The sequence below is a fragment of the Seriola dumerili genome, unplaced genomic scaffold (assembly GCF_002260705.1).
Source record: "Seriola dumerili isolate Sdu_G_001 unplaced genomic scaffold, Sdu_1.0 BDQW01000056.1, whole genome shotgun sequence".
NCBI lineage: Eukaryota > Metazoa > Chordata > Actinopteri > Carangiformes > Carangidae > Seriola > Seriola dumerili.
The window spans coordinates 5,609,784-5,629,621 of NW_019174311.1; the positions used below are offsets into that span (position 1 = coordinate 5,609,784).

General features: G+C 43.7%; 1 protein-coding gene across 1 annotated transcript in view; it reads left to right on the plus strand.

Annotated features, from left to right (window-relative positions):
• LOC111219014 (adenylate cyclase type 6-like) overlaps nucleotides 1-19,838 on the plus strand; it is a 31,777-nt gene extending 11,939 nt beyond the window's left edge. The window contains exons 4-24 of the mRNA XM_022741564.1: nucleotides 6,191-6,340; nucleotides 6,819-6,940; nucleotides 8,623-8,734; nucleotides 9,083-9,210; nucleotides 9,497-9,655; nucleotides 9,742-9,883; nucleotides 10,131-10,259; nucleotides 11,500-11,528; nucleotides 11,790-11,937; nucleotides 12,062-12,159; nucleotides 12,302-12,389; nucleotides 12,534-12,650; nucleotides 14,100-14,253; nucleotides 14,440-14,611; nucleotides 14,807-14,839; nucleotides 14,927-14,956; nucleotides 15,085-15,217; nucleotides 15,349-15,612; nucleotides 15,849-16,053; nucleotides 16,236-16,360; nucleotides 17,804-19,838. Of these exons, the coding sequence (XP_022597285.1) occupies nucleotides 6,191-6,340; nucleotides 6,819-6,940; nucleotides 8,623-8,734; nucleotides 9,083-9,210; nucleotides 9,497-9,655; nucleotides 9,742-9,883; nucleotides 10,131-10,259; nucleotides 11,500-11,528; nucleotides 11,790-11,937; nucleotides 12,062-12,159; nucleotides 12,302-12,389; nucleotides 12,534-12,650; nucleotides 14,100-14,253; nucleotides 14,440-14,611; nucleotides 14,807-14,839; nucleotides 14,927-14,956; nucleotides 15,085-15,217; nucleotides 15,349-15,612; nucleotides 15,849-16,053; nucleotides 16,236-16,360; nucleotides 17,804-17,932 (2,667 nt within the window). The 3' untranslated portion in view covers nucleotides 17,933-19,838. The remainder of the gene's footprint in view (nucleotides 1-6,190; nucleotides 6,341-6,818; nucleotides 6,941-8,622; nucleotides 8,735-9,082; nucleotides 9,211-9,496; nucleotides 9,656-9,741; nucleotides 9,884-10,130; nucleotides 10,260-11,499; nucleotides 11,529-11,789; nucleotides 11,938-12,061; nucleotides 12,160-12,301; nucleotides 12,390-12,533; nucleotides 12,651-14,099; nucleotides 14,254-14,439; nucleotides 14,612-14,806; nucleotides 14,840-14,926; nucleotides 14,957-15,084; nucleotides 15,218-15,348; nucleotides 15,613-15,848; nucleotides 16,054-16,235; nucleotides 16,361-17,803) is intronic.

Sequence of the window (19,838 nt, forward strand, 5' to 3'; positions counted from 1 at the left end):
GTTTCTACTGTTTAAACTATAACCTGTTGTTCTTGTCCCAGTATTGATCTGTGTGCTTTATAGTAAAAGTCAATATTGTGTAGGGTTAGGAGACAGAACAGGCAAGGACACTGGCTAAAACTGTGTAGTTAATGGCAGCAGATGCTTATATAACTGGACAGTGAAACTTAAGTCTTGTGTGTTTTTATTGGAGCTCCAACATCTGGCCCACACACACGACCTCATTTAATGTAGTTTAATTCCCTCTCTCTTTATTCTGTTGCTCGCTATTCAAAGACTAAAAGTCACGTTACATCGGTCTCTGTCAGAGTGAAATGGTGGCCTTGTTGTACATTGTGCTTAAAAGGAGATGCAGGCGATAGCAGCTGAAATGGGAATTCCTGGATGTTTAGCTCACATTCACACAGTTCAAGGTCTGGACTCCCTCACACAGTTCAAATCAGAGAGAAGAGCCAGCGGAGGAGAGAGCGGGGCTGGTTGGTTTGTTAGGCTAATTAACCAGATCTTGTGTTCCTGTGGCCACCGTGCTGTAATTGCAGCTGTGCGGACTGTGAGGGTGTGAGTGGGCAGGAAGCGAAGGGTTAGTGAGGACACAGCTGGGAGGAGAGTGTCGTGTCCAGTCCTGCCCCCTCCCCCTCCCTCCCTCTGTCTGTCCAGCCAAACGCTGACCCCGGACCACTGAGCAGCCAAGACCCACTGACAAACAGACACTAGTGTGCCTCTAACCATAGCTGTGTATGTACAATGGTGCATTTGATACTGATAGGTATTCATTGATTCATGTTACCTGTTGAATAATGATTCAAATACGGACACGGTTCTGTTAGCAATGCTATTAAACTGAAGAGAACTGAGAACTGAAGCAATTAGTTATTAGTCATTTGACTGGTCATTAATCTGCATAAATTTATTGTGTAGTTTGTCAAGCAAGGCTGAATAAGTTGAATATCCCCGGGTTATGAACTCTTGGTCGGACAAAACAAGCTATTTAAAGACCTCCCTTGGGACTTTGGAAAGTTGTGATGAACAGTTTTCCCTATTTTTCACAAATTACACAACCAAACAATTTATCAGTAAATGAAAATCATTGTTATTTTTAGCCCAAACAAGAGTGGACCTTGGTTGTAGCACTAGCACTAGGTCAAGCAAAGTGCACATAAGCCTTAAAAAACCTGAGCTTGTGCACACATTTTATGCAAGATTATTTGGTCTCCGCTTCTCTGGTCCACAGAGACAGGAAATGTTGGGAAAGAGGAAGAAATGATAAATGTCCCAGAGCAGGCCTGAGTCCAAGAAGCTACGTGGTATCATCATCGGCCAAATGAAGTTAGCCGCAAGAAAGTAATGAGACAGCTAAAATGTGGGTTCATGAGATAATCCTCCTGCTCTGTTTCAGTGATTGGCCTTCTTCAAGGTTCTCAAATGACAACAAAAAACTCACACATATGATATTCATGTCCAGTTCTACTGAAAGCTGTTCCCCGTCTATTCACTGGAAGTCCTCTGCCGTTGTTGGACTCGGCCCGTCGTTGCATTCAGGCTCTACACGTACTGTAGATACAGTATCAGAAGAAAAGTGATAAAATCATGGCCAGTCAAACGCATATTGTCTCGAATAAGGAGCAATATAATGTTGCCTAACTGTTGAACTTTAGTCAGCCAAGAATCCAGATATTGAAGTAGAAGGATAAATAAGCGTTATAATCGTTTGATTTGAGCCTAAATTTGTTGGTCAAATTAGAAAAATGGAGTGGGTAGTTTCAGCTGGTGGTTACAGTTTGTTTTAGTCAGTAATTCCAGGATCGCTGGGAGATTTTCCTCATGTTTGGACAACATTTATGCGCAAGTATTAATTCAGGATCTGTTTTTCTGACAGCTGTGCGGCCTGGGTCCAGCTCTATTTAGCTTTTCGGAATTTGCCTCAGCGTTTCACAGAGATTACTTCGTGGCCTCTCTGGTCGCCTGAGACCAATTTTGGTTTGGCCCAAGCCATGATGAAAACAAAGCTCCAATTCCAGATGGCACAGACCCAAGATGGCAAAGACAGGCACCCCCGCCCCTCTGCAACATCTATCTTTATAAGTAATAGCTTCTTTCGTATGTCAGTAATTACACATTATAGTAACCCCAATTAGATGAGGATTGGTGCGACAGAATCTCATCGTATTGTCTATTTTTACCACTCTGGTACCACATGTTATCTTTTCAGGCTGTGATCAGCAGTGTGTGACTGGGCGTTGACGTTCATCTCTGTAAGACATTTTAAAAGCTCCAGATGCCTATCAAAAGGTCATGTGCTGGAGAGTAGCCCCCCTATGTCAAGCACAGTCACTGTCCCCTGAGCCTGTGTATTGACTTATGGGATGTAGCACTCTGGCCTTTTAAAGTTTAAACTTCAGCTTTAGTGGAGCTCAGGGTTGGTGAGCTATCTGAACTTATCTTTCATTGCAGGCCTTTTTCAGATGCTCCTGGATGAATCAGAACATTGACTTCCCGAACAATGCTTTTATTCAACAGTTTTATTCATCAAAACTGTGGTCATCGGCTCTTACTTTACCTCTCTCTCAGTGTATTGTCATAGGAGTTAAGATTAGTTACAGATTCGTCAACATGTGACCGCCTCGGCTCTGCTCACAGACAAGGCTTCCGCAGTCGCCTTTGCTGAACGTACTTGGATAGAAGAAAAAACATTTACAGTAACCACAGCACAACGGGCATAAATGTCTTAAAAACATCTTAATCAATAGAGCATATCAGCTGTGGCATAAGTGCGGCCTCTGAATGAATGGATAATGCTGCGAGAACCTGATCTGTGCATATGTACATTCCAGCGTGCTTGTGTGAGAGAGATTCATCCAGTGGGATATTATTAAAGACAGAATGGATTTGCTGTGTGTTTGCCAAGCAAAAATCTTTTCCATCCCCTTCCTTCATTCGTTCTTTAACATGCTATCCGTCTGCCTTACTTTATAAAGCACCTTCCTGGGAGCCGCACCTTATAAGCCAATGTTTGGACTCCTTTTAACTTCACCGCCAAGAGGTTCCTGCTTAAGTAAATGTTGAGCGAGGCTCGTCTTTGAGAGCCAAAAGTCTGTGGGGAAAATGGTCAGGAAACATCAGTGGAAGATAGTTTAAGTCCAGCTTAGTGGTTATAAAGAGAGTGGCACTGTGCTAATGATGAGAAGCCGCTTCTGCTCTCTTTACTCCACATCACTGTTTGGAGAGGGGAGTGTCAGAGCGGCCATGGATTTGCAGGCCTGGGTGATATAAGTGCCGCAACAGACACAACAAGCTTCCAGATCAAAGAGCTGCCAGTCCAAAAGGAGTCTCGCATACACGTACACGCATAGCTCACACACAAAGATTTATTCAAAAGCCTCTATGAATGTTTCTGCCTCTCATCTCCAGACCGTGTGGTGACTAAGCATATAACTTGGCATTTACACAAGCTTTGTTCATCATGTTTCCCGACACTTTAGCTTCACTTATTCTGTGCTATAAGGCTGTTACATTGAGCCATCATTCAAGATGCACTCAGTCAGTCGTTCAGCTGTAAGAAAGGTGAACCTGAACGCGGCCAGCCTGCTGATGTTTTGGGGCTTTTGCGGGGGCTTTCCATGCTGCACATTCATTTGTGTCTCACTTGCAAACACGTGTATCCTGGCTATCACTGAACTATGGCTTGTTTTCCTTTTGCAAGAAAATACACAAAACCCCAGCTGTATGCTCGTTGCCAGACTATCAGAATCAATTTGATAGGAATGTCTCCAATTGGACCGAAATCTGAGGGCGCTCACATGGGAAGCTGAATTGTCTGAATGTAAATTGAATGCACTGGTGAGAAGCGTGGTCTTGGGAACCGCAGGAAGCCCTGTATCTCAGACAGGCCACTTAACAAAGTTATCTGGCTCACTCTGTTCAGAGCCATCTGCTTGGGATTAATGCGATCAGGTTGTATCGGCGCAGTTCGAGTGTCAGGTCTCCATTGGTGGTCTGTAACATTACAATGCAGGGCTTATCAGGAAGCTCTGGCCTGTTAGTGATTGAATCTCTAATTGAGCGACGGTGCGGCACAAATTCAGTGTTGCACTCGGAGAGAACAATTGCTCAGCCAGTCATGTAAAGAACACGAGTGGATGTTCTTTGTGGGTCCTCACACCTGATCTCGAATAGCCCGATGATGAGATGCCTCACACCCCTTGACAGCTTTGATCTGAACCCCCGAGAGTTGACGGCTGACAGCTCGCATCAGACATTCTCTGTCATCCTGAATCAGCGAGAAGGGCTCATTGGTCCTTCCCGAAAACCTGTTTGAGGGAACCTGGCTGCGGCTACAGTATATCCCTCAGAAATCAAAACAAAAAGAAAAATGGGCGATACATTTTGGATGCTCTGTTGTTAGTTCCTGAATAATGTTGTGGTGAAGCTGCGTTAAGGATTTGGTATTTACCCGATATATCAAAGGCATGTCTGTTTCTGCACCTGCGAACTATCACTGTGTTTATTTTTGCTCCTAATGTAGTTTGGCCATTTGTTTTCAGGTGGAATAGGAAACTACCACGGACCCTCTCTTCAAGTAAACAGAAGTGCCCGTGTCCTGTGCTAATGGCGTTGTGTTAAAGCACAGTTTGTTAGATTAGGTTGTCTCCGTCTTGTTGTGACAACAGAGGGGCAAGTTCTTGTGTATACAGTGTAAACCTCGTCTCAGAATCGTGGTAAAACGCCCGCCATCGCTCTATAGGTTTGAGTTTGCTTTTGTCTACTTTTGTTTAATGTGTGGATGCAAAGTAGCTTAGTGGTTCAATGCTCCTCTTGGTTTCTTTCTTTCTTTTTATTTTTTCTTTTTATTCACATTTTTGATGGGACAAGGACACGCATAAAAATATGTGATGTATGCATTTATAGAGATAATCATCCTCTATCTCCAGTTCTGTGTCTCTCCTCCGCTGTCTCACAGATAAACTCAAATTACAAACGCACACAAACACACACTGGTTTGGTAGCATACCAGCCATCGCTCAGGAACACTGATACCGGTGAGTCCTCCCGTTTTTAGTCATGATGTTGTTGTTAAGACTGAAATCCAGCCTTCATGTGTGTGCCTGCATGTCTTTTTCTCATTATTGATGAAATCATCTTCAGAGGAAACACTCAGTGCTCTGGTCATGGGTCAAGTGACTTTCCCAGGCTGGAGTGTGTTTCTGAACATAGAGCGGACGTGTGTGTGTGTGTGCGTGTGTGTGTGTGTGTGTGTGTGTGTGTGTGTGTGTGTGTTTCCGTGCAGAGGGGAAGTCCAGAGCTCAAGGCTCCATCTCTGATGTTCCGTCTTGGCTGTGGACTAGTGAGAAGAGAAATCACTAACAGACTTACACACTGTCTCACCACACACATGCAGAAACACACAGAAAGCAGCACAGAGGAATGCTCTTAGGGTCGATGACCCCACAAAACTAACTGTACGCTATATCTAAACTTAATTTACCCAAGCCACAGATAGAGCTGTTTTACAGTTGGTGCGTCTGCATTCTCAGAGCCTCATTGTTCAACCAACATACCTGCGTGCACTGGGCACACAGAAGAAACGAAAAGTAATGGCTGCTTCTATTTCTCACTACTTTTGTAAAGCTGTACTTTCAAATACGTCACGAGTGGCGTGAAAAATTCTCCGTTGTACCACGTTATACGACCGCAAATTGCTCCATTTTGACAGGAAAAGGCCATTTTGCACATCTGTTTTCTTCTCTCAGCTAGACTCATCTTTTCACATCTTTTCACACACTATAAAGCTAATATAAACTTTCAAAGCGAGTAGAATGATGACCGGTGTGTCAACGTGTCCCCAGTCATGCATCATATTCAACCCTCTGGGCTTACTATCTGCCATTCAGTGCGCGACGTGAGGAGAATGTCCTCTTGCTGAGCAACCACAAGGCCACGGTCATCATCTCTAACCAGATCATGTCTAATGGCCCCTCAGATGTTTGAGGAATCTTTCTCCTTGCAGTAAATCCTATGACATAGAGTGTTATCAATTTTGTTTATTGACCTCACCCAGGTCAGGCAGAGTTCACAGTAGCTTTGTGATGTGACATGTGCATGCTTGGTGGGGTTGTCATGTCTTTTTTTTTTTTTTTTTTTTTTTTTTTTTTTTCTTCTCCCTTTTCACCCTTTGTGTATGTTGTGTTTTCAGGTCAGTGCCAATGTGCTGATCTTCCTTTGCACTAACATGATCGGGATCTGTACCCACTACCCTGCTGAGGTCTCCCAGAGACAAGCCTTCCAGGAGACGAGAGGATACATCCAGGCCAGACTGCACCTGCAGAGGGAAAACCAGCAGCAGGTACACACACACACACGCACACACACACACACACACACACACACACACACACACACACACACACACACACACAAACAGACCAACATGCACACAGACAGATGCATGTTCAGGCAAATAAGCAAGGGAGGAAGCCATGCCCCTGTAGGAAAACTAAACACACACACAGATGCAAAAGAGCAACAAATGGGTGTCTCCATTTTCTAGTCTGATTTGTTTGTCCCACTTTTCGAGGTCAACAATATGTTCTGGAGTATAACACGTATCTCCACTCCTTTCTATTTGACTAACACGTTCCCACGCACATGCCAACGAGGCAGGGTGACTCATTGAGCATTCTAACGGTGGAAACTGATGAAAATGAATCGTCTCTCTCTCTCTCTCTCTCTCTCTCTCTCTCTCTCTCTCTCTCTCTCTCTCTCTCTCTCTGCTGTTCCTTAATTTCTCTCTCTCTCTCTCTCTCTCTCTCTCTCTCTCTCAGGAGCGCCTACTGCTGTCAGTGCTGCCAAGGCACGTTGCCATGGAGATGAAGGCTGATATCAATGCCAAGAAGGAAGATATGATGTTCCACAAGATCTACATCCAAAAACACGACAATGTTAGGTAAATACACACACACGTGCTTCTGCGCAGACACACTGACACACAGCGTCGGAGAACTCGTCTACTTTGCCGTCACAGCTAGCACCAGTGGTTTTGACCTGACTCCGCTGACTGATGTGTCAGTTACAGAGTCACTCCAACAGCTATTTCCCTGGCAGCATGTATTATGCATGTTGTTGTTTATTGACACTGACAGCAGCGGCTGCAGTAACGATATTGACTTAGGCACACTGCTGTGCTTTCTGTAGCAAATGATAGAAGGCAGACCTCAAGTTTGCTGGCCCCCTGTCTCAGCCCTCACCACTGGATTCCACCTCCCCAGTGGGAATAACTCAAGGCTAACAGGTGATAGGAACTTTCCATCCATTAGCCTACCGTCGAGCGCAGGTTGAGGCGGCAGCGGTGGTAGGGGACAATGAAAATGAGGTTGCAGCAGAGATCTCCTGTCAGAGGTGACCCAAATAGGTACAGGTGATGCACTTAGTGGAACAATCTGTTGCGACGCCGCGGCTCTACCAAGGTGTAAACTTACAGGAACAATCCATTATCCAAATGCAGCATAAGATTAAAACCCACATTGATGCACGGGGACATTTTGTAAAAGCACCAACACTAGATAACAACACAATCGAAGTTATTCATGTTTTCTGCTTCTGTTGCACGTTTATTTACAGCACAAGTGTTTATGGAACAGGCATATATTTTGACAATGGTCAGTAATGAGACTCTCAAAATTCTCAAAAGTCATATTTGTTAATTGTTTAATTGTTTAACTCTGCCTGAAATTTATAGTTAAAATTGAGCTTTTAAAGGGTTGTTCAAAAAGATAACAGAAAAACATATTTTCTCATATTTTTCTAGTTTTCATTTGTGAATTGTTATTTTTCACTGAAGAAAAGTATATTTAAAAACTGTAACAGCAACATCTCCTCCAAAAACAATGTACTTCTTACTCTAGATAATCCACAGATCCTGCTATCGGTTTTCTGTCGGACTATTTCAACAATAAAACATCGTTTACAGTGTAAACTGTTTTTTAAAAAAGCGCAAATACAAACTACAGCCACTGTATAGCTAGATACAACGAGGTCTACGTGAGAAAATATGTTTGTTTGGGTGAACTAACCCTTTAAAGATAATCTGGCTCAGAGTCTTGGCCTAGGTGGGAGATGCAGACTGGCACTGGAGTGCTGTAATTAAGTTCCAGTTCTCTCCCAGTGGTTGACCTCACAGGACCTACAGCGCCATCTGTCGTCTTCAAGTGGAACCGGTGTGTCTGGTGTTGTTTATCCTCGCTTTTCATTACTATCAAAAGTTAGCAATGAAAGGCATGCAGACAGGGGGACAGGGGGTGGTGTTCTCAGAGGGACAGGCTGGAGGAGGTGACCTACATTGGCTTAGATGATGAGAGCCAGAGCTGAACAAATGTCTGCCTCTCTCCCCCTCTCTCGTCTCTCCCCTGCTCACGCGGCAGCTGGACAGTGAGGAGGTGGGGGGGCGGGGGGGGGGGCTAGACCATGTTAACTAACTCTATACTTTATTGATTGATCTAATTCTCAAGTCTTCTTTTGTCTGTTTTTTTCCTCTCTGTCTCTTTCTGTTGCCCTCACCCCTCCCTCTGCTTCTCCCTCCCTCCCTTCCCACCACCACCACCACCACCACCACCATCACCTCCTCTTCAGTATACTGTTTGCCGACATTGAGGGCTTCACCAGCCTGGCGTCTCAGTGCACAGCCCAGGAGCTGGTCATGACGCTGAACGAGCTGTTCGCCCGCTTTGACAAGCTGGCCTCGGTGAGCATTGACACCTGCCGCCACCATTTTCACAGCACAACTTTGAGCCACTGCTGCTTATGTAACCGTACAGTCTGCAGCCTTCACTGTTAGTATGACAAAGCCAACATGATGTACTTGTTGGGGTGGGGGTGGGAGTGGGGTGGAGAGGTGGGAGGGTGAGAGGGGGGGGGGGTTACTTAAGCATTGTGTAACACATCAATTAGACTGAGCTGAGACTCATGAGTCATCTTAATTATGCGTAAAAGGCTCTATATTTGACTCGAGCACTCTGTGTATTAGCTGTAATTGAGGGCCTAATATGTGTGTGTGTGTGCGTGTGTGTGCGTGTGTGTCCTTGCTGTACAGGAGAACCACTGCCTGCGTATTAAAATCCTAGGGGACTGTTACTACTGTGTGTCAGGGCTGCCTGAGCCGCGGGCTGACCACGCCCACTGCTGTGTGGAGATGGGAGTAGACATGATTGAAGCCATCTCGTGAGTCAAAGGCACACTAATTGCACCGACACACACAAGAACCACACACTCAGCATGGGAACACACACCCTCACAGTCACGTAATATTCCTCTGAAGGTTAAGTAGAGATTTTCGCTTTGTTATTGTCACACAGGGTGTTGGAGAGACACTGTGAAGCTGAAGGTGACACTAGTTTTTTGACAACAGCGTGTGTGCGTGTTCGTGTGTGTGTGTGTGTGTGTGTGTGTGTGTGTGTGTGTGTGTGTGTGTGTGTGTGTGTGTGCGTGTGTGTGTATGTATCTGCAGGCTGGTGAGAGAGGTGACGGGCGTTAATGTGAACATGCGGGTGGGCATCCACAGCGGCCGTGTTCACTGTGGGGTGTTGGGCTTGCGCAAGTGGCAGTTTGACGTCTGGTCCAATGACGTGACGCTCGCCAACCAAATGGAGGCTGGAGGGAAGGCTGGGTAAGTCCCTCCTACTCCACCTGCTATTGTACCACCATTGGCCATTCAGTTTCTGACACACTGTAATTTTGTTTGAATGTGTGTAGGCGTATCCACATCACCAATGCCACACTGCAGTATCTGAACGGGGACTACGAGGTGGAGCCGGGATTTGGAGGAGAGAGGAATGCTTACCTGAAGGAACACGACATTGAAACCTTCTTGGTGCTGGGCTGCAGCCAAAAGAGGGTTAGTGCACGGCCAAGCACGCGCGCGCACACACACAAACACACACACACACACACACACACACACACACACACCCGCCCGCACACACACATACACATACACATACCCACACACACGTTCTTGAGTCCTCCTCAGAACTTCACACCAGTGCCGTATTTCACACAAACAATATAATGGCTTGTCACCTGGCATAGAAGACCTTGTTTGCCAAAGCATCTACCCTGGTGTGGGGTTCCTTCTCTTCCAGAAAGAGGAGAAAGCCATGATGGCCAAGATGCAGCGAGCACGTGCAAATTCTGCCGAGGGACTGATGCCACGCTGGGTGCCTGACAGATCTTTCTCCAGACCCAAGGAGCCCAAAGCCTTCAGGCAGATGGTGAGATACACTCAGGGAGCACTTTGCTCAGTGCATGGCACCTGTTCTTCTTCTCTATATCCAATTTCCTGTATCATCCTCTCCACTCTCAAATCATAAACATCCTTTCTAATTATGTCCGCAAAGTAGCCGTTAATATTAGATATTTCTCTTACATGGTCATTCAAGGGTCAGAGGCCTGGGAAGAATTCTTACCAACTTCATAGCAATACGCTTTTATACTGGCCCCCTTTCTTGTATCGAAGAACCTTTGAAAACAGATTTTAAAAATTACTCATCTGGTCCAGGGTGAAATATCTCAACACCTATTAAATAGATGCCAGGAAGTTTGGTACGGACTTTCATGTTCTCCACAGGATGAACTGTATTAGCTGCTGATCCCCTCGACATCAGTAGGTTAACAGTAGGTTTTCAGCAACATTAGTAGGTTGACCTTTGTGGATTTGAGCAAAAATGCTGCAACAACCACACTGCAATGACATGTGGTCCTGATGTCCATGTCTCCCTCAGGATGAACTGTAATGACTTTGATCCTGTAGCATTTCCTTACTACACGCTAACATGCTAGCACTTGGAAATGTAGCGAACATGTAAACATCATATCTGCTTAAATCAGTATGTTATTTGTACTTGTTAGCATGCTGACGTGCAGACTTCAGTCTTGTCTCTTTACCTTGAATGAATGCGATGCTCTGTAAGCATGAATTTGAATGCCTGAGTGTGACAAACAGTGTACAGTACTACCTATATGGAGAAAGCCTGAAGCAGTCGGTGAGAATGTGAGAAGAAGTATTGATCTGTTCCCCATCAAACAAACAGGAGCTTCAACAGGGCTCCCAGGGATTCCCAGCTCATTGTTTACTACTGAAGCCAATCTGATGAGGCTGCAGCTGCAGATATTTCTCTTTCTCACTCACTGTCGCTCACTTTCTCCCTCTCTTTATGCTACAAGTCTCACTTCCTTGTCGTTCCTACATTCTTTCCCTCTCCTCCTGCTTTTGTCCTCTCCATCTCAGAGGGTTTGAGCCCTAGGGGCAAAGAGGGTGTAATTTGAAGCCTCCGAGCATTAATTAAAACATCAGTCTGGCTCTCAGGGATTAGCTGTGCAGATGTCTGTGTCTCTGTCTATTTTTCAGTTGTACTGTGGCTACACGATAATCTCTCCCCTTTCTCTCTTTCTCTTTCCTGCACCGTCTCTGCTTTTTGCTCTCGTCTCACTCTCTGTTTTTGTTTTTCTCAGGGCATCGATGAAGCATCCAGCAAAGACAAGTGAGTGTTTTGGCCCCAGTTTTTGTTATTAGGGTGGCTTTTGTTATTTGTGGTTGACTGGCAGACTGTCACTGTAGCGGTCTAACTTTAGAGCCCACTGTTGGTTTTATACAGTCAGATCCAACCCGGCACTAATACCATATTAGCTCTGAGTCATCCTGCCTGTCACAGCATAGGCCAACCTCTCACACAGACACACACACACACACACACACACAAACACACACCACGCTGTGACCTATTGTTCCATCTCCCTCGTAGCCGCTGCACTCAGGAGGCCCTGAACCCGGAGGATGAGGTGGATGAGTTTCTTGGTCGGGCCATCGACGCGCGCAGCATCGACCAGCTGCGGAAAGATCACGTCAAGAAGTTTCTGCTCACTTTTCAGACCGCCGACCTCGAGAAAAAGGTTGGTATTTGACGGGAGTATGTTTGTAATTCACTAAAACTCCCCGTCGGATAAACTGAATTGACGATTTCCTCTTTAATTGAGCTACTATGAAACTAAGTTGTCATTGATTTTCTAATTTCAGTACTCCAAAAAGGTTGATGATCGTTTTGGGGGATATGTGGCCTGCACACTCCTTGTTTTCTGTTTCATCTGTTTCATTCAGATTATCATTTTCCCAAAGTAAGTAGTTTGCTCTCATACTTTGCCTTTCCCAGTTTCTCAGTAATAGTGAGTTGTGGACAGGAAATGTGGTCTTGATTAGTTTATGAGGAGTTAATGAGAACTATACATCCTAATGAGCCTGTTTTCTTCTCTTCCCCAGAACAACACTTATGCTTGGCCTTTACATCAGCATTTTCATCATCCTCGCCAACATCCTCTTCATCTGTGCCATCTACTCCTGCATAAAAGTAAGAAACAAAGGCCTTCATCACTCATATGGTTCCTCTTGCAGATATCTTCAGATAAGAGTCATTATCACATGTCTTCAGCCCGCATCACTAATGGTATTAACTCTCTCTTATCTGATCTTGTCCCTGCTGCCCGTATTCAAGCTCTTCCCGGTTGCCTTGCAGACTGTAACCAAGAAAATAGTCCACTCTCGTGCAAACAGCACACTGGTGGGCGTCTTCACCATCCTCCTCCTCTTCATCTCTTCCTTTGCTAATATGGTAGGGACTTAAGCTCTTCATTTTGTCATTTTTTTGTATCGTGTAGCAGTTGTGACTCTTAACATGTCACTTCAAGACAACAAATCTATTTATCTGCCTCAGTTTTCATTCGTCCGTCTTTCCGTTAATCTATCATACACTTCATCTCAGATGCTGCTGATCAGATTTCAAGACATTTGAAGAAATTCTGCAGCATCTTGGCATTTTTAAAATTAGACCAATTTGCCTAAAGGGCCGCTATAATTAGGAGTTGAGCTGCGGTTAATCATAATCTGTCACCGTGACAGATGGAGTCGTAGAATTCGGTCTATTTTTAACCATCATATTTTTTTCCATGTTTACTAACAGTATAGAGACCCATTTACCATTGAGTTTGTGTATGTGGATTAAAACACGCTTAATGCCAGTGCTCCTGTATGCCGCATTACAAATGCCCAGGTGTTTTTATGCCATACAAATATGGCAATACGTGCATACTGAAACCTCACTTCCATGCATCAGTAACATTAAATGTACTTTTTAAATGATGGTATGTAAAAAACTAAGCAAAGATGTTTATTTACTGTATATAACATGTAGCGGATCGTGAGTCTTTGAAATAAGTCAGGGTTGACTGTAGACAGCAGAGGACAGGTGTCACCTTGTGTGTCACTCTTGTTTGTGCTCTGTGCTCTTGTAGCTGTAGCTCACTGTGCTGTGCTGATCATGCTTCTCTGATTAGGGGCCTGCAGGGTTGTTCTGGCCTGTGATTGGTTGATCAGACTCACGCTCCAACATTAAACCAGCCAATTCAAATTCCATAAGGACTTATTCAGTAAATTGCTTGCTCAGTTCAGCAGCTGCTCTGCCTAATTCTGTGATATTGATCATTTATCACTCTCCCTGTGTTTTGAACTCTTTGTTTGAGTATTATTATCTTGAAAAGTCAAATTATATTATGTGGGTACTGAAGGTATTTAAAATTCTCTGGCAAAACCTGTAAAATGACATGACAGAAATTATGAAAATGTATTAGATGAAAACACCTGTGTTTGTTTATTGGTTGGATGGATGGATTGATGGATGGATGGATGGTATAATTGGGAGATTTAAGATATATTATTTAGTTTAAAAACCAGAGAGCATTGGTGACTTCATTTTTATCATTTGAAATGTCCTACATATGTCAGAACTCTTAAATAACCAATAATCAACTGACCCTTACTGAAAATGTTTATGTTATATGTGAATACACCATTATCAGATTGTTTGGGTTTTTTTTTTAACTCTAAAACATGGATATTGCTGTTGACCATTAGCTTTAGCTTTACTGTCAGAAAATACAGTATTTAAATGTTTTATAATTGGGGTCTCTGTTTTCAGCATCACATCTGTGTGCTCCTCCTCCTTGCTATTTTAGCTCTATTAGCTGACTGTTAAATGACAGACGGTGTCTTTCTTTCCTGTCAGTTTACCTGCAGCAGAGAAAACCTGCAGGACTGTGTGGAGAACGAGCGGAACACATCAGCGACTCTCTGCCTGCTGCACAACCTGACCAGGACAGCAGAAGATGGTCTGACTCTGTGTTCCAGCCAGGCCATGCCCTGCCATTTCCCCGAGGTCAGTCCCGTAACATTTTAGCATACGTGTCTGCTAGTGTTATCTGTTCCTTGTGTGTTCACACGCATACGCAGGTGCGTGTCTGTGTGCTTGTATTCATTTTTTCAGTAAGCATGAACTGTATATTTGATATATACCTAACAGTCCCCCCCCCCCCGGTCCGTCTCCGTCTCTGCTGCAGTATTTTCAGTGAACACCAACCTACTGCTGACCCTGCTGGCCTGCTCTGTGTTCCTCCACATCAGCAGCATAGGGAAGCTGGCTCTTATGTTGCTCATCCAGCTCACTTTCCTCCTGCTGGTGGAGTGGCCTCAGGTGGCCCTGTTTGACAACGCAGACCTGCTGGTCATTGCCAACACCCTGTGAGTCCCCTGCCCGGAGCACACACATACAGGCTGTACAAACACGTTTCTTAACTTGAATAGTTCAGCTCCTGTGTCACAATACCGTGGTTTGGATTGTGTGTGGCCTACTTCTTTACAATAAAGTTTAGATTGTATAAGACCTACTTTGCATTAGTCCTATTTTCTGAATATGTTCTAATTTTTTTTTCTCAGGCAATTATCACCTGTTAATGATTCCCTACAACAGTAAGTTGCATTATTTTAGTTTTCTTCTGTCTAATTTAAGCCACTCATCATGTTTGTTAACATGACTGTCTCTCGCCCATTTTTCAGGCCTAGTTTCAATGAAACTGCAGAACAGTGGTAAGTAGCTTTTACTTGTTTTGTATGTTTTAGTATATGTTGGGATTCATACATTATTTTACTCCCATGCACAAAACTCATTTATGACTCTTGCAAACTCCTTCTTGTCCTCCTCTTTCACTCCTCAGCCTGGAGAGTGTGACCAAGGTATCCCTAAAGGTCATGACCCCTGTAATCCTGACAGTTTTTGTTCTGGCTCTCTACTTGCACGGCCAGCAGGTGGAGTCCACTGCTCGCCTTGACTTCCTCTGGAAGCTGCAGGTAAATGAAACAAAACTGAAGCTAGTACTACTATATAACTCACCAAGAGCAATACCTGCGAGCTCTGAGGTTATGCAATCACCTGACAGTGAGACTAAGCAACCTCGTCCACGTTCCCTGTCCTTCCTCAGGCCACGGAAGAGAAGGAGGAGATGGAGGAACTGCAGGCATACAACCGGCGCCTCCTCCACAACATCTTGCCAAAGGACGTAGCAGCCCACTTCCTTGCGCGGGAGCGTCGGAATGACGAGTTGTACTACCAGTCATGTGAGTGTGTCGCTGTCATGTTCGCCTCCATCAGCAACTTCTCCGAGTTTTACGTGGAGCTGGAGGCTAACAACGAGGGAGTGGAGTGTCTCAGGCTGCTCAATGAAATTATCGCTGATTTTGATGAGGTGAGCAGAGAGGAAAAAATCTGCATGAATTCAAATTAAATTAGTGCAGAAAACATTTGTTGGATAAGGTGTGTAAGATGGGGGAATTAGATATTTGTTTTATGCTGCATACAATCACCATTTTCCTGGTCGTCTGTGTTGTTCTGCCACTTAGCATGTTGTTGACCTATAGCTGAAGTGCTGCTTTTGTTTGTCTCATTTCCTCTTCTTACACACGGTTGATTGCTTGTCTCTAGATCATCAGTGAGGAGAGGTTCCGCCAGCTGGAGAAAATCAAAACCATCGGCTCCACCTACATGGCAGCCTCGGGCCTCAACGATTCCACCTATGATAAAGAAGGTCGTTCGCACATCCTTGCCTTGGCCGACTATGCCATGAGGCTGAGAGAGCAGATGAAATACATCAACGAGCACTCCTTCAACAACTTCCAGATGAAGATAGGTAAGCCTGGAAGGTGGCGCACATTGCTCTTGAAACATTATCTGACAAATAAACATAAAAAAAAAATCCTTTTCCCGGTCAAAGGAGAGCTGCAGTAATCTACTTCCTTAGATAGAGCATTATAATTTAGTCAGAATGGTGTAACTGATACGATGTAACACAGCAAGGTAATTTGTTCTCAGGACTAAACATGGGGCCAGTGGTGGCAGGGGTGATTGGAGCCAGGAAACCCCAGTATGATATCTGGGGGAACACGGTCAATGTTGCCAGCCGGATGGACAGCACAGGAGTACCAGACTACATCCAGGTACTGCACGGGAAGCATTTCACAGTTGTAGTTATTGTTGAGTGACTCAGCCAATGTAGAATACTCATCTAGTTACTTATGAAATTAGTCATGGCGGCGTTGTCAGTAAGTATTCAGACATGAAAGTGTATGCACCATGTGTGTCTATTCAGACCACAATCTTGCACTGCATCTTTATATCTTCTGCATGATGAAAAAAAAACGTTCACACTGCAGATGTTTATGACGACAAAGCACATTTTGTTGAAAGTATTGTTTGTGGTATCTGAAAGACACAAGGTCATTTGTCTGTAGCTGATACCAATTCTACAGATACCATCAGTGCACAGTCCTTCAGCTTAAGGATTTAGGCTCAGACATCTGGTCTGCAGAAGGGCCCTTGAGCAAAAATGCCTGTCAGCACTGGACGTGCTGTTCTCAAGCATAAATGGTACGCTAATGTCCCTCTGGAGACTGGCAGACGGCTAAATTTGAATTCTATGCAGAGGCCATGCAACTACCACAGGATTATCATCTTCAGTAGGGAAATCTCAACTACAGTGTTCCTCAGAGAACGAGTGTCGGTAAAGGACAAAAGTCCCACAGTCTTATTCAGCATTGTATTCATAGATGTGTAGTAGATGTTAACACGTGTTTTGAAATGTGCTAGTTACACCAGTCTAGCTAAGTGCTCCAGTGAGATTTTCTGGCCCCTAATCAAATCCATAAATTGGCATCTTGAAAGATCACAGTCGGATGCTGCCACCTGCTGTACAATATGAGTTACTGCAAATCGAAAAACAGTGAGGCCGCAACCAACAATTATTTCCACTGTCAGTTACTCCGTAGATTTTTTTTAATGAATTGATTAATATGTAGTGTATGAAATGTAAATGGAGAAAATGGCCATCAGACGTCTGTCTAACCAACAATCCAAAACCAAAGATTTAAAATAATATAAAACACATCTGAGACGCCGGAGCATGAGAATAATTGTTGTTTTTACGTGTTTATACAACTGTAACAATTAATCAATTCTCAAAATTGTTGCTGATATTTTAGATTGACTAGTTGATAAATTGATCAATTCTTTCTAATTAGTTTTTGAAGTATTGGGTAATCATCAAATATAATATAGTAATACATCAAATTCCCCACAGTCTGAGGCGCAATGTTGAAGTAGCACTTTGTGTCTGATAGTATGTGATGGACTAATTGTCCAAAATCACAAGTTTACAGTGATGTGAAACAGAGAAAAGCAGCAAATCTATTTCGCTTTAATTTTATATGAAATGCTCTACTCTACTCTAATATTAATATTAACTAATATTCCTTCTTTTACGTTATCCCTCCATCATTGGGCTTTTGAGAGATTATTCGACGTGATAGTGACTGATAGTGTTTCTCCTGGGCTGGGTTGAGTGTCTCACATCTTGGGTGTCAAATGTCTGTGTCCTCTCTTAGGTGACCACAGACTTGTACCACGTGCTGGTCAACAACGGATACCAGCTGGACTGTCGAGGTGTTGTCAAGGTGAAGGGGAAGGGTGAGATGACCACTTACTTCCTCACCAGCGGCCCCCTGGGCAGTTAACGACAGCGGCCGACCGCAGAGTGGCTCCCACTGCACTGACAGGACAGAGACTAGCAGAGAGACTGAGTGGTCAGCCTGGCGATGAGCGCATCGAAGCGCGGTGCCAACGCACTGGGGACAGGAGACGGCCGACGGGGACGAGCTCGGCCCGTCTGTTTGTTGTCACGTAGTCAGATGCACACATGTAGGATGTTGTTCATGTTTGAAGGCTTTTTTTCCCAAGCTGCTCGAGAGATCACGATGCCCAGTTGCCTTAGGATGGAAGTGGCTATGCTTGTGTTTATGAGCAATAGTACAAGTATTTCATCTGGAGTCATTATTTATTTTCGTGCAGATGGATTTTTGTGATGACCTTGTACAAAAAAGAAAATACGTACAAATAAAAACAAAAAAAAAAAACTATGTTACTTAAAAGAAAATATGCAAGGACAACATGAAGGATGACAATGACCAAAGAACAAATGTTTGATATGAAAACATACACTAACGATTCTGCTCAGAAATACAAGTAATTTATTCATCTTTTTTGACAGCAAAGGCCACGGTAACGTCACTGTCATTGATAGGGACGAACACTTCTTTTTTTGCTGTGGATTTATTCATGAAAGATAACACAAACACACACAAACACACACGCACACACACACACACACACACACACACACATAGAAAAAACACACAACAAACTTGCTTGGACTGTGTTTCCTATCAGGGCTTTCTTTGTTTCTTCCAGCCACAGTCTGGACGCGAGGCTGTTTGTGGTTCACTGAAAAGTGCGATTGATTACTCGCTCCCTGCAATGTATTTTTGGTTCAAGCCAAAAACAACAACTATGAAACAAAGGACGAACAGTTGCATTAGTATCACGGTACTGAAGAGAGATTGTTAAACTGTTATGAAACATTTTATATAAGTGTGTGTGTGTACAGTATGTATGCGTGGATGGGTGGGTATGTTTGTGTGTGTGTGTGTGTGTGGGTGTGTGTGTGCAAACACACATAACTGAATGCTGATCTTTATCTATAAAGGGGCATACTGTAACTTTTCACTGTGAGGTTTTTATGATACTGTATGACAATGCTTTCTTGCCAAACTGGTTGCTGCAAGGCATGTTTTATATTATTTCGGAGTTGTGTGTCCATTCCTGATTTCTTTTGTCAAAATTATCATTTGAAGAGAATTATGTCTACGTCTTTTACTGGACTGTGATTCTTGACTGATTTCATTCCACCCCAAATAAGCAAAAGCTTACGGAGTGTATATATTTTGGATTGTGTCAGAACATTTGAACGTGAACCGGTTTCCTGACAACTTCAGGATCAACTGTATGCAGCAATTCTCCATCTGTTCACAAGTATTGCCTTGAGATTATGCAGTTCAAAGGTCCACCTCCTCCATGGACCAATATTCACAACTTTACACTACAGTATTTGACACTAGCTGGTTGTATTTGGCACAGGGAGTCTTGTAACCCACAAAATTATTTGGTCAAAACAATAATCATATGAATGTAATGAAATATAAATATTTCTGCCCACAATGAAACTACTACTGAAGAAAACCACTCTTTACATTGCCTTTGGTATTGAGGAAGGAGTTGAATCATTGTATTAGAGGCTAAATCGATTAGACTTCATGTTTGCTGTAAAGTTAAAGAGTATTTTACATTTAGACAAGCTTTACTTCCGGTGTTGATATGCTCACTTTTGTTTCTGAGCCTAAAAATGTTGCCTTTATGGGCTATGAAAAAGATTTTCACTACTGCTTGTCTCTCTCTGTCCTTAAAAATGAAAGATCATTAAGACAATGTTGTTTTTTCCTGGCAGAGTTTAAGAAATAGTGCAATGACTGATTTCATTCATTTCCCCTTGGGTAAGAAGTTAATAAATGGCTGTTTTTGCATTGA